The following is a 15,040-nucleotide window of genomic DNA, read 5'->3' on the forward strand; positions in this document are numbered from 1 at the left end:
CCCTCTGTAAGTCATACCAACTAATAAATATTGCTAGAAAAATGTTAAAAACAGCAGAAAGGTAATTTCTTAAAGTCTTGTGTCTCAGTATGTATTAATTCTCAAAATATGTCTGCACACCAGCTCCTAGAGAAAAAGAGACTTTAACAACACACACAAGATTTTGTTGATTTTTTTGTACTTTATCATCCACTATTAGGCAGTAACAAAGCCTTTTCAACAACCCTCGAGCACGAGCAGGTGGAGGCTGAGGGAAATTGCTGCACTGCCTTAAAGAACATGCAGAGATTTCTTCTGACTTGCACCATATCCACAGCAAACCGAAAATCAATTTTTACTTTACATTTCCCCTAAGGGCTTATCTACACAATTCGAGCTTAAAGCGAAAGAGACAAGCAGTGTTGCATCTGCTGGCCAACTCAGAGCTGTCTTCCTGCTGTGAGAATTAAGCACCACACAGCTTACAGCTGGGCCAACTTGCTTAAGCAGTAAAAAATTGGGAGACGGAGAGGAACAAACAGAGGCAGTGGGGTATGGAAGAGAGAGGATGTCCTAAGCTGAACCCACGAACAGAACATTCCCAGTCAACCCTCAAGGCCAGCAGCCACTGCAGCGCAGACTCTTTGGAGCACAGAGAGGGCTTACACCAAAGCAAGGAACCAAGGCAGAGAGAACACAAGAGCAGCTGTCCAGAGCTCCCCACACACCAGCGCTGGGAGAGCACAGCAACCGTACGACCCCCTTGAACCTTGGGCTGTTCTGACTCGTTGGCAACATCCCCAGTGCAGGATTGGTGGCCACTGCTCCTGTCCCGAGTGTTTTCAGCTAGAGTAGGGAATTAGCACTCTTACATGTAAGCACACGGATCCACACAATGTAATATGGATGCTCCTCCAGCAGAGGCCAGGACAGAAAGGACAGTTCCCACGATGAAGGGTCAGCCAGGGCAGCAATGCAGGCAATAAGCAGAACAACAAAGTCAAACCAAGGCTGTTTGAGGCCCACAGCTGCAGCAAGGGTAAGCCTTTGTCTGAGAGCCAACCAAAGCAACTCCCTTAGAAGTGACCACACTACAAATGTATAAAGAAGCTCAGGTGTGAGATCCCATTTCCAAAAGGGTTATCGGTATTAAATCTAAGACTATTAAGTATACCCAGAAAGAAGAAGCCTAAAAACTCTCCAGTTCAGTGTCTGCATTAAAACACAAGAGTTTTGTGAGGAAAAATTTGACCAAAGCTGTGCATATAGGATTACTCCTCAGGAGTTATAAAAGAGCTCCTAAAAGAGATTTTATCTTAGAAGAGAGCTTTTTTGGCTGCTTCTAATAGGGCAAGAGCACAGCATCCTCTCTGCTGGATATTAGCATTTACTTCCATCTTGGCTTTGGAAGGGCATGAAAGACAATCTCAGTTTTCATCAGCTTTACCCAAGACTCAGAACTTATACTCCGTTTTTTTGACTAAGTTCTGATGAAATAAAGTCAGCCACTCAGGAAGTATATGCAGAAAGGTGACAAAGTGAGTTATCAGTTGGCAAACACGCAGAGACTAACATTCAAATTGTAGATAACAATAACACTGAAGATTACTGGCAGGCAGTCAAAGGCTGAGGTGCTTTGCCAGCATTTTCTAAGGAGAAAGTCAATATTTTAACATATACAGAGTAAAACCAAGAGTCTGACGAGTCCACTGCCTCAGTACAACACCGAGGGTCCCCATCCTGACCAAGTGATGATCACTCACGCAGGGACATCACTGTAACCGTCTGGTCAAATCTGACAATCAGTTAAACTGATGTCCATCATGCCAGAGATTAAATTTCTGCTGATTTGGCATAGCTGGTGACTCACTGCACCACCTGGACGTACAAAGAACAGCAGCAGCTCAACTCAGGAAAGGTGACCCGGGACATAAAGGTGAGAGGGGCTTCCAAACTGGGTGGACATTTTAAAACAATCATACGGTATCTTTGTTTGTAATCAATCTCATGTGTATACATTAAAGAGAAGTATGTTACTGTGTATGAGCACACACCTGACAATCTGAATACTCTCTAAGCTTTGATCTAGGATACTAAATTCAGTGTCCCTTGTACCTGCAGCATGATATGCTATAGATTAAAATGAGTGTAATATGTAAATTTATGCAATCCAGAGACATTAAAGACAACTTCACGTGTAGCAACACTGAGTTATCTTCTTAATTCTCCAACACTATAAGAGTATTTACTATCCTAAATGCAAGACAATGGATTTTTAAAAATATCCTTTTATGAGAACAAAAGGAGTTTTAAGACTCACTGAGGTTTTGTAAAAATGGCAACAGGGTTTTAGTTAACATCAGTTCAACCAGACATAACACCTATCATTTTACACATGAAAAACCTTTGCCACCTCCTGATCGATGCCTCTGCTGAACAGGTATCTTCTGTTATATCACACACTCAGAAGGGCTGAATTACAAACAGGGGAGGAGGAATCAGCACAAGGTTTCCTCTTTGCTCTTCCTATTCACCCAAAAACTCATTACTTTTAAACCAGTCAGTATTTGAACAAAGGCCCCAAAGTCGGAAGGCCAATACTCTGATCCAGAAACTAAACCCTGCATGAACAAAGTACCACACAAGGCCAGACTAAGCAGCTCCTCGACCTTTACAGTTATTGTCATCCACAGCCTTTAGACTAACTCAGCGATGATCCATCACACTCCAGTGCCCCTCTTTCCTTTACGCCCTAGGGAGCACAACGGCATCCACATCAGACCCACAGCACAGTCTTCAGGGTGCAGGAGGGGGACACCCAGGTCCACTTCCAGGCAGGGAAGTGGCACTGGGAACAAGTCTGGAAAAGGTAACATTCCTTTTGTCCAGATTTGTCCATGTAGCACCCTCCAAAATCTTAAGGAAATACTCCAAAGGTCTTCTGTCCCTGTGAGCATGTAGAGATTGACTACAGAAGAGTTGCCATTTATTTGCAGGATAGATTGTTATTTACAATAGCTCCACTTAATGCAGGCATCATAACCACTGCATCCAAAAGAGGAATGAACCTTGAGAAGTCAAAAAAGAAAACTATCTGCTCCTTGCAAGAGAAATATTTTAGAAAATCCACAAGGACGGAAAGAGGGATGCAGGACGGGAAACAAAAATTATCTTCAGCTGCAAACAAATGAGCAACATCTCAGAGAGCTCCTTCCAAGAAGTCAGAGGCTAATCTGAACTGATCCTGTGCTAAAGCAAAACACCCCATCATCAGAAACTCGTGATGCCAGAAACCGAAGCACAAGACTTCACTAAACCTTTAATCTGTTCTAAAAGGGCAAATCTAAGCCTAGTCAGGTATGTCTCATGCATAGCAATTTAGCCTCTGATGTTGGTAACAGCAAGCCTCAGGGCCAACACAGCCCATACACGGATCCTTCACTAACCTCTCCCAGTGCTGCCTGTGGCAGCCTGTGTGTGGGGCAAAAGGCAGCTCTCCTGCTCCCCAGCGTAACTGGTACACAGACAAAGACACTGGGAAGAGGGAATATACAAAAAGACACCAAAAGCCATCGCATTCGAAAGCAAAACAAGCTGCAGAAAGGGATCCTGTCCAGCAGCACCAAGGTAAGGCACTCACTGTGCACAGAGTACTATGAAAGGGCTGCTGAGACCACCTTTGAATACTTTTTTACACTCTTGCCATCAGGTTCTTCTGTCACTCCTCATTTTTCTGTTCCCTGGCTAAAACAATCTTCCACAGAGACTAGCACAGAAATGGCTAAACGGCTGTCACTGTTTCCAAACAGTGTTTAAATCTCTGAAAGCTGTACTTCACAGCTGTGCTTCAGCCTGCATCAAAGTCTCACACAGCTGCTTGTCATCACAGTACTTCCTACCTTGCATTTCCAGTGTCTGGTAAGGAAATTTTTCTTTTTACTTTCCTTTATAGATAAAAGGGGAGACTGAAGAATGGGATATGTGAACATATTTTTCCCCCCCAATATATCATCTGGGTTAAAGCACCATGCCTACACTTAGTGCAAATAACCTCCAAGCACTGAAATTTAGATACCAAAGGTTCCCTTTTTTTGCTTGTTTGCCTTTCATGTTTTCCTCTTTATTCACATTCTCTGTGATCAGAATGTGACTTCACAGTTACCACACAGGAAATCAATACAGCTGAAACCAACAGCACACGAACAGGCACACGAGCTCCCGGAAACAAGAGACACAAAGGGGAGACTGATTGTGCCTGTCACCTTTCCCAGGCCTTCTCAAGTGCCCACTCTCCATATGCACAAGGAGCATAGTCATTTCCTTAAAGTCTACTCCAGTAGCCCTCTGTAGTCTGCACTCTGCTGTCATTAGTATCTGTGGCACCAGAAGACCGGTGAAGAGGCCACTTACGTAAGCTGGGTACCTGTGAAGGTCACAGGCTGCTCTGCCCCACCAGCCAGCCCCTCCTCACAGGAATGCCACTGAGCAATTTCTTCCTTCTCATTTTGTACATTAAGTTTATTCTTTTGGCTAAGAGGTATTGAGAATGATAGAACTTCAAATAATTGCTCTTTTACATTTTGTTATTTCATCAAAATTCAAAGTTCGAGTCGTCAGAGGAGAAAGTTGAATGCAAGGTCACTGACATTACATGGAGGCATCAAAAAACCCAACCTATTTAGTACAAATACTTCTGCTCACAACAGGGTAAGCTATGTGTATCTGGTCCACCCTCCCTGCTCAAGCAGGGTCATCCCAGAGCACATGGCACAGGATTGTGTCCAGACAGTTCTCCAGTATCTCCAGCAAGGGAGACTCCACAATCTTCCTGGGCAACCTGTTCCAGTGCACAGTCACCTGCACAGTGAAGGTGTGCATGTTCAGGTGGAACTTCTTGTGCATCAGTTTCTGCCCATTGCGTCTTGTCCCATTGCTTGGCACCACTGAGAAGAGCCTGGTATATCCTCTTGACACCCTCCCTTCAGATACTTACAGACATTGACGAGGTTCCACCTCAGTTGTCTCTTCTCTTCAGCTGGGCTGAACTGGCCCAGCTCTCTCAGCCTTTCCTCTTAAGAGAGATGCTCCAGTCCCCTCATCATCCTCCTTGCCCTCCACTGAACCCATTCCAGGAGCTCCACGTCCCTCTTGTACTGAGGAGCCCAGAGCTGGACACAGCACTCCACATGTGCCTCCCCAGGGTGCTGAGCAGAGGGACAGGATCACCTCCCTCGACCTCCTGGCAATGCTCATCCTAAGGCATCCCAGGATACCACTGGCCTTCCTGGCCACAAGGACACACTGCTGGCTCATGGACAGCTTGTTGTCCACCGGGACCCCCAGCTACTTCTCTGAAAGTCAACTGAGCCTTAGTTGCTTCAGGTAAGAAGCAAGCAACTAAAGCAGATGTACAATGCAAAACAAAGACTGATTTAATGCAAAAGTCCCGAGGCAAAAGGATGTGAAGAAGGAAGGTATAACAAACAACATAAACAGATTCATTTTCCTAACTTTTCCCTCGAGGCTTTGGCAGCATTTCAATGCAAGCAGAAAAGAACACTGCTAAAATCCCAACTTAACAACCAAAAAGGCATCCAGACAGGGACAGGACAAACAGCAGCACCAAAAGTAACATTTTTTTAAAATAAATTGGCTACACTTGCATTTTAGTCAGACGCATTTATGGTCATCTTAATGGACAGGGACTAAAATACAAACACAGCTACTTAAACATCACAAATGAGGATTTTGCTTACCATAAGGGACATCTGCTCCACAGGTAAACAGTGGGAATGACACCATTAGGTACAAATTATGTGAGCAGCAGTGACGGGCTCCTTGCAACTGGGTGAGCAACACCAGCAAGGACAGCACAGGGCTGCTGCCCACGCCCGGCCTCCAGAAAGGAACAGGGGCTCCTGCAACAGCAGCCTGGCATCCCTCATGTGGGGCATGGCACCATTAAAAGCAAAAAGGAGCTGGGAAAACCCACGGGCACACGACCACCGCGCTGGGATGGCTGTCCTCGGCACACGGAGGTGGCACCCTGCCAGCCTGGTTCCATTCATCCTTACAGCACGGGCTAAAAGCAGGCAGGCTGATGGCACGCACACGGACGAGGGCATTTTTTTAAGTCAGAAGAGACAAAACTCTCTGCTCTCCAAGAGGCCCTAAAATCGCTCAAGCCACCCAGACATCCCCAGTGTTTAAACCTCCCGCCTGAACCAGCGCCAGGCGCACAACACGGCCAAGGTGGGAAGGACAGAAGCAACTGAGCCTCCCCACGGGATGGAGGAGCGGGATGGAGACCCAGCCCTGACGGTGCCGGGGCCCTCCGAGGGGACACCCCCATTCTAGGAGCTCCCCCTCCCTCCCGCCTCCCTGCCCGGCCCCAGCCGGCATTACCAGTGCCTCCCATAGAGCCAGTGCCCTCCCCAGCCCAGCAGGCAGGCGCCGACCGTGGATTTCTTCCAGTGGTTCCTGAGGGCCGCCACCACTTTCGCCATCCCGCCCTCGGGATGCGCCGCCGCTGCCGCCGCCCGGCCCGGCTCGGCTGGAAACGGCTCCCGCGGCCCCGGCGTTCCGCGCCGGCGCCCGGCCGCGACTGGAAGGGACAAACAACAAAAACCCCACAAATCCCGAGGAAAAGTGTTTTCACACCCCCACCCCCGTGTCCCGGCCCTCGCTGCGGAGTCGCCCTCCTGCCCCCGAGGTGACCCACTGCCGCGGGCGCTTGGCTGCCAGCGCTGACGCTGCCGGGCACGGGGAGCAGGAGATGATGTGTGGCAGAGGGAGAAAGTGAACAGGGTTTTTTTTTTCACACTAATAAAAATATACTCGGTGCCCACCGCCCCGCCAAACCCAAAAACCAAACCAACAAACAAAAAACAACAACCACAAAACGAGCAAAAACAAACAAACAAAACCACCACCACCCCCAAACACAACAACTCTCAAAACAAATAATAATAATAATAATAGTAAAACCTGAAAGTACTCCAGAATATTCCAGCCACAAGAAATGTTGTCCAGGAAGGACCCGGGGTTTGCTGTTTAAGACAAACCAACAGGATGACCATAGGCACCAGGAGAAATGTCTCCCATCATGCACGGAAAACACCAGCCTCAGAAGGATGCCATGCAGCCATGAACAGCATGAACGTCCTGCCAGGGAAAGGTGGGTCTGACCTCAGGGTGGAAAATGCTTTGGGACAAACTAGTGGTGGTGACCTGTCGCTAGTGGGGTTCCACAGGGCTCCATCTTGGGCCCTGTGCTCTTCAACATCTTCACAAATGTCTTGGATGCAGGACTGGAGGGGATACTAAGCAAGTTTGTCGATGATACAAAATTGGGAGGAGCTGTCGACTCCTTCCAGGGCAGAGACACCTCGACAAATTAGAGAGATGGGCAATCACTAACAGCTTAACAAAGACAAGTGCTGGATTCTGCACTTGGGATGGGGCAACTCTGGATGTAAGTACAGACTGAGGAATAAGACGCTGGGAAGCAGTGCTGGGAAAGGGACCTGGGAGTCCTGGTCAATGGCAAGTTGAACGTGAGTCAGCAGTGCCCTGGCAGCCAGGAGGGCCAACCATGTCCTGGGGGGCATCAAGCAAAGCATTGCCAGCTGGTTGAGGGAGGGGATTGTCCTGCTCTGCTCTGGGGCAGCCTCACCTGTAATATTGTGGCAGTTTTGGTCACTGCAATATAAGAAAGACATTAAGCTATTAGAGAGCTTCCAAAGGAGAGCAACGAAGATAGTGAAGGATCTATAGAGGGGAAGCCATACAAAGAGTGGCTGAGGTCACTTGGTCTGTTCAGCCTGGAGAAGAGGAGAGACTTCATGGCAGTCTACAACTTCCTCGTGAGGGGAAGAGCACTGATCGATTCTCTGCAGTGACCAGTGACAGGACCCAAGGGAATGGGCTGAAGTTGTGTCAGAAGGAGGTTTAGACTGGATATTAGGGAAAGGTTTTTAACCCAGAGTGTGGTTGGGCACTGGAACAGGCTCCTCAGGGAAGTGGTCACAGCACCAAGCCTGATGGATTTCAGGAAGTGTTTCAACAATGCTCTCAGGCACATGGTGTGATTCTTGGGGCTGTCCTGGGCAGGGCCAGGAGCTGGACTCAATGATTCTTGTAGGTCTCTTCTAACTCAGGATATTCTATTATTCTGACTCAGGCCATGGTCTCTCGTGATGTCTGAAAGATGGTGAACAGCCTCAGAGATTTCATAAAAGTGCCAAGAGACCCCATCCTATAAGAAAGGAAGAGAGGTGTTGGCCATTCACAACACACCACTGGCTAAATGGTGTGAGGAAGCAACGCTGCTTTTGTAGACCACAGCCCTCCTTTTGACAGGGACCTGAGCTTGAGGACTCAGAGGAACAAGTTTGGCAGTCTGGCAGGGACCTGTGGGTCAGGGTAATGAACTTAACACCAGACACAAATTTTTTTTCCATTATGTTTTTTCCCTTTTTTAAAATGCCATTTGCAGCAATACAAACATATCAAAGTCAATAAAATGGCTTTTTTTTTGTCAAAAGCTTCCCCAAATCCTTTTGCTTAAGAATGTCAGGATGGGATGTGAATAGTAACATAAGGTGGCTGCTTGAGGCCAAATTTGGGATTCTGGGTATGCAAAAGTCTGTTCTACAAAAATCACATTGACACAGAAGATGGTCCAGAAAACACACTGCAGTTAGTGATAAGAAAAGCAGACTAAACCCTATGGATTATTTTCCCTACTATGTTTTGGGTTTTCTTTTCACTTCTTTTTGTAAAGCAGATGGTCTGGGAATTGTTTTTTCAAAGAAAACATTAAATTATCTTCTCCTGATGAATATTTCAGGCATAACCTCATCCAGTAGCCATTGCTTCCCACTTCAATATTCCAGGTTCATCTGTCCAGTGCACCTCAGTGTACTGAGTGCATGCACTTGATGCAGTGCTGAGTGTTCCAGGTGGCACGGAGTTATTAAATGTCCTACTTTTCTTTTTGTGGTGTCCTGCTTTCTTTGAGGATTCGGGTGGTATGGCCAACTGCTAACAGCAATGATAGCCACAGATATTAGTACCCTCATCCTGCTTTCCTTCACTTATAAAAAGACTGTGCTGATAAATGCTTTTCAAATTCATAATTCTCATGTGGTGCCACAAATAATTCACAAGCATCTGTAACTTCCTATTTTGCAACCAAGTCTTCTGAGTACAGTTATGTTTATTAACGATGTTTCCAAAACAAGCTTGAATTTTTAAAATAAAGCCTCTTTAGCATGCTAATACACGTTTGGAGCAGTCAGAAAAAATGCTTAAATGTATGAAAGACATCTCTAAGATGGCTGAATGGAAATTTTCCTGAGTTCATAACCATGAAAACACATCAGGGCTAGTATAAGTGAGAAATTTTAGCTCAAATACTAGTGGTCTTCAGCATCCCTACCAGAGGGACTTGACCCTGCTTTGGGCAGGGTGGCTGAACTGGGTGAGCTCCAGAGGTCCCATCCTATCTCCACTATTGGGACTGTGTGATGCTACTTGAGAATTTGGGTTGGTGAGTTTTGAGATGGAGCTTTTTGAAGAGAACTACCCTTAGAGACAGTGCAGCCAACAATGACAGATTTTGCACTTGTCTTTTTACTTGGCTTTACTGAGAATGCAGTGTCCATTCTGAAATCCCTCCTGGCAAACATGTACGTCCTAGTTTTTTGGCCCTGGCTGTCTGATCACCCTCGAGGTAGATCACACCTGCCATGCTGCTGCATGTACCACGTACTTCTCTTTTATCTGTCCTAGTTTTCTGCATGTCAGATCAATAGAAGTAGGTATTAGAGTATGTGCAATGGAAAATGAGAGGATAAAGGGTTGATCTCAAACATCCTCTAGATCATGTGCTGTAGTACTTTTTTAGGCCAAGTAAAATTCCTGCTCTCTTTTTCAGAAAACTGTTCAGAGGAGGCTGGAATGTGTGTTTTTGTTTTCTCATGATTGCTAGATGGATGGTGTAAAAAAAGAATATTTCAAAAAGCTGCTCTGCAACTGTGGGGATATGTCACTTAAAATTATCACACGAGTTGTGCGTGAAGACAGGTGAATGCCTCATCCCAGTTACTCATGTCTGACCCTTTTTTGAAGAGCAGTTTTTTTATATTCCTGTCTCTACCATCAGTTCCAAGCCTGTTAGCAGAAGAAGCTTCAGGCACAAACTTGTTTGTAACTTTCGGAAAGTCACATCCACAATCATCTCTGTTCTCTTCTTAGCCACAGAATGTGGGGAAAACAGTGGATTTTTCTCTACTACTTGGCAATGCCCTACAATTGATAAGGGCAGAGAATTATTTAGTATCTATTTCTGTCTAGCACAGTCTGTGCCTATGTTTGCATAAAAAAGGGACTTCCCCGGTCCATTGTAGTCATTTTGTCATCCCCACAGGAATGGAGAACTGAGACCCCTCTGCCTGCTGGATATCCTGGCATTTGTGACTCACCTATGGATGGTCTGAGGGTGTGGAACAGCAGTGCTGTCAGCCACCACGGTGATCATATCTCTTCAGGTGCTTCCTTACAAGTAAAATGCAAATAGCTGCTTGTATTGCAAAGAGAGCAAGTGTATTGCTCTGTAGGAGCTGTGTGTTTACCACATCGATGTAAGTCCGTGTTCCTGCCAGACCGAGGCAGCGTTGTCTGGTTATAGTCTACCCACATCCCCCTATTTTTTACACATGTTAATATCACTGAGGCCAGAGTGACAGGGAAGAGTGTCTTCACACAACCTTTAGGCTTTTGTGCAGCTGATGAGAAAAAACACGGAATCTAAATCTTTCCATGCCTCTGACCAGCGAGGGAGATTATAATTTGCTTTGTTTTAATTCCACAACACCTGAACAGCAAGCATGATTTAAAGTGAGAGAGAGCCCTTTTCCTTGGTGGATGGGAGCAGGACTGACTGGGTGTCTCTCCAGGTCAGACCATGCGATGGGAGCTCCAGACTTTTAGGCACATCCTCCTCCAACTTTTCTGTCCCCACAAGCCATGGGTATAGGCTTGGCTGCAGACAGAGCTCTTTCTCTCGCTGTCTGGGGTGGTTCTTGTGCTAGCTAAAATCTCTGGTGGGCTTCCCACTCTGTCTTTCTCAGCTTCTGTTCTCCAGGTTTTGCATCCAGTGCCTGAAGCTGTTCTTCCACTGAGTGTCCCAGGCCCCCCCGTTCCACCCTGGCCAATGACTTGTGTAAGAGAGAGGAGCACTGCAGCCACTGGAACTAATCGGAGAAAGTTCCTGCCTGTGAGAGCAGAGAAAGTTCATGATGGATTCTCTTGCCCTCATTTCCAGCTCTGCCTGGAGGTGTGATTCCCTGGGGTAGTCATGTCTGCAGTCAGTGCCTGCTCCACTGGCTTGGAGAAGGAACTGAATCATACTGGCAGGGTTTTTGGTTGGGTAATTCAGGGAAGCTCTGCACAAGAATAATCTCTCCCCTTGCTTCCCCTCCTCACTCTTTCTTGGCTCTTCTGTAAGCAGAACATGACCTGAGCTTCACTCTCCCTAGAAGGAAATTCAGGAGTGTGCCTAGTGTATTTGTATGGCAAGCCCCGCCACCTTTACACCCTGCCCCCTCTTCCCACAGCTGAGCTATTATACAGAAATATTCCCTGATTCTCAGAGTTTATTAACCTTTTTTCCAAGGGAATGAAGAGAGATATTCACAGCTTTTGAACAGCAGCAGAAACCCATTAAATTGCTCTGTGGTAATCTTGTCAGGAACTTGTTCCTTTAGCAGAGACCCATTTCAGAAGGCTCTACACTCACTCCCAAACCATTTGGATTCAGCAAATGCAGGAGCCACTGAGGCATTAGGGTGAGCAGGCTTGGACCCTAAGCTTTGAGCATAGCACCAGTTAGATCTCCTCTGGCTCTCCTCCAAATGAAGGAACAAGGACAGTACCCTGGGACTGGGATCTATCCATTCACCCAGCAGCACAAACCCCTGCACAGAAAAGTCTGTAGCAGCTCTTGTGCTCATACTGTCTGCTCTACACTCTGCTTTTCAGTAAAGGTCTCAGCAAGAGCTACACTGAGGACATCAGTTTTGTTGCTGGTACAGGTTCCTACCCTTAAGAAAGTCTTGCTGACCCAGGCTAAGGTCACTCACCTCTGAGCTTATGCTGTTAATATGGTGGTGATGCATATTAGAGAACTCTGCATAGAAAATAGTATGATGCAGGGAGGGAGAGAGGAGGAGAGAGATCAAATGCACAGTGCAGTCCTGCTCACAGGATGTGTGTGCCCCTCTAAGCAGTGTCTGTTTAGAAGGGAGGTGCCTAACCTCTCCTGGGCTTCCATCTGCAGGCAAGTATTGTCACTTCTGCAGGCGGAATCTGAGGGAGGGATGTAAACCATGAGACTCTTCACTCAGGCATTTTGCTTTTGGCTGAGATTAGTGCTCATTGTTTAACAAAACAACAACAACAACAAAGTCATATTCTCTTCTTTTATCCCTGTTGTACAGCTGGGTGAGAGAGGAGGTAGGAAATTAAGCCTTTTATGCTGTTTCTTGATTCCAGTGCATCCAGAAAATGTTACATACTACTTACCTATATTCACATTGAGATATTGCCTACCAGAAAATCCAGCTGCTGCTATATACCATCCTGGTTATATTCCATAGCCAGATGATCTTGTATTCAGAAGAGCTCCTGAAAACTACTAATACATCTGCAGCAATAATTCATTTTTCACTGAGGCAGTGACATACTAATCTATGGACCAGATGGAGTGGGGCCTTGGGCAATTGTAATCAAAGAGCAACAGCCACAGTTTGAAGGAAGGAGATTCCCAGTTGGTTTCCTATTAAATGCTTCTATTTTCATTTTGTTTTGACTCAATTGTGTGCATCACCATGGCCCACTGAACACATCTGGCTGACATCTTAGATCACACTGCTGTGTTTGCTCAGTTTCACTCCTTCCAAAATCAGTGGCAGCGCTCTGTGATGACAACTTGTTTTATCCTTGCCCTTAGGTGGAGCTGGGGAAACAACAGAATCAGTTGCAGGCAAAGGTGGGCTGAGTAAATCCATCACTGTAATGATGAACCACATCCATTCCTCTTCACCAGCAAAATATCTTTGCCACTGTTGAAGCTAGAAGCTTAATTTGTCTTGGATGCTGGAGCACAAAATATGGCCACTTAGAACAAGTATAATCCCACCAAGTTACTATAACTTGATCCAGTTCAGTCCCTGCCAAAAGATACATTCCCGTGCAATACTGGCAAGGACCTGTGCTTAGGAATTGTTACTGGCCATTTCATCGGTCTGTGAAATAAAGATCTTAATGTTTTCAGGTACTGGTGAATGCATAAGTGCTCTTTGTGTTTTTTTTTTTCTTTTCTTTAACGTAATTAGTTTAACTAGAATAAAATCTGATATTCTGCTTTTTCATTGCCTCCCAGCTTTCAACTATTCCAAAGGAAATCAGTTTGCTCTTCCCATGAGAAAAGATGTTGCTGAAGTTCCAGATCTGGTCATACATACTGCTTCCTTACGTTTGGAAAGACATTAGAGAGTTCTTCCGAAAATGTGTTCTCTACAAACTCCATAGCATTTTCAGCAGGTGTATTTCAACAAGCTCTGTGGCCAGTTTGGTTTTGTACAGTTTCACATTGTATTTATCTTCCAGAAAGTTGCTAAGTAATATGGTTTTAATTTTTTTTTATTATTATTTTCTTGTTGTTAATTGGCATACTAATTATGACACAGACATTGCTTTTAAATCCCATGTCATTTCTTTCACTGCATACAGTGCATTTTCTTTGAATTCCTATCACATTGTGATCTGGTGTCAGTTCAAAGGCTGGCTTTGCTTTTCAGGCTGTTTAGACCTTCTTTTAACTTAATACGCTGCTTTAAGTTTCTCTGATAAGATGTTGCTGGGGCAGTGTAAAACTCTAGGATTTGGCTAGGCTAGATTAGAACAGCCTTGTATTTTACATTAAATGAAAGTGGTTTGAACCACAGTAACAAGCCAGTGCTTGTTATCCCCACTCTCCAAATGCACAGGCATTATTGACTCTATTTATATGACATCTTTGCTTCTTTGTTTTTTGCTTTCCCTTGCTAAGAACAGATGGGAAGGGTAATTTAAATACTGAATACCATAAGGTACCTGAAGTAAAGTAAGTTAAGGAAATACCATAAGTGAAAGAATGAAGCATTAAACCGCTAACAGGAGATTTACAATTAAGAATTAACAGAGAAGAAAAGCTTTGCCAAGAGACAGAAATCACTCAGTCCAGAGTGAATCTTGCAGAGGATGGACTGGACTCTGACATGGAGAATCCCCAGTCATAGAAAAGAGGAGACTCAAGATGTCAAACGTGTAAAACAGTTTATGGATTTATGCACACTGCAGCAGGTAACATAAGTTGGGATAATGTCCATTATATGATGAAAGAGGCAAGGAACAGCAAACTTTACTTTGCTTCACAAAAAGACGTGAATACCAACAGAAGGAATATATAGGATGGGTAACAAAAACAGGGATAGCACCACTTGCTTACATGAAAATTATACATAGTGAAAATGTACAGCACAGCAGCCAAAGATGAAATGGTCTAACTGGAAATAAATAGGATATTTATTTTTTAACTGTTATACAGAAGCATATGTGTTGCCAGAAATACTTCTGGAAGACACTTCTGGGAGAGTCACACATAGCAGAAAGTAAATGTGGAAAACAGAATGGACAGTGATAAGCTTATTAAGCACAAAGAAGTATGTGAACAAAACTGGAAAATAAATGAAAAATATATTGGAAAAGGCATAATTTGTAATGCTAACCCAGAAAAGATCTCAACTCCCTTAGCATCATGCTACTACGTGCTCCCTGCAGTTCTTGTCTTCAGGAAAGATACTCTTACATCAGAGGCAAAGAGGGGATGGTGGTAGGATCACTGAATGGAGGATGTTAGAACAGGTACCATCACATTCATTTTTGTAGGGACAAAGCACAGTTTCTTCTAGTGCCAGAACTGCCAGCTTAGCTGCAAGCAGAACAGAAAATTCTA

At 45.1% G+C, this 15,040-nt stretch overlaps 1 protein-coding gene across 3 annotated transcripts in view; it reads right to left on the bottom strand.

The window, feature by feature from the left end:
- Positions 1–7,073, bottom strand: part of AGK (acylglycerol kinase) — a 37,162-nt gene extending 30,089 nt beyond the window's left edge. Inside the window, exon 1 of one of the 3 annotated variants that reach the window (XM_064654716.1) lies at positions 6,967–7,073. In XM_064654716.1, coding sequence (XP_064510786.1) covers positions 6,967–7,058 — 92 coding nt within the window. In that variant the 5' untranslated portion in view covers positions 7,059–7,073. Of the gene's footprint in view, positions 1–5,735; positions 6,272–6,384; positions 6,596–6,966 lie in introns of those variants that run through there. The other 2 variants (XM_064654715.1, XM_064654717.1) reach the window with 2 other exon arrangements.
- Between the last annotated feature and the right edge of the window lie 7,967 nt (positions 7,074–15,040).

Source organism: Pseudopipra pipra, chromosome 5, assembly GCF_036250125.1.
Source record: "Pseudopipra pipra isolate bDixPip1 chromosome 5, bDixPip1.hap1, whole genome shotgun sequence".
NCBI classification, from domain to species: domain Eukaryota; kingdom Metazoa; phylum Chordata; class Aves; order Passeriformes; family Pipridae; genus Pseudopipra; species Pseudopipra pipra.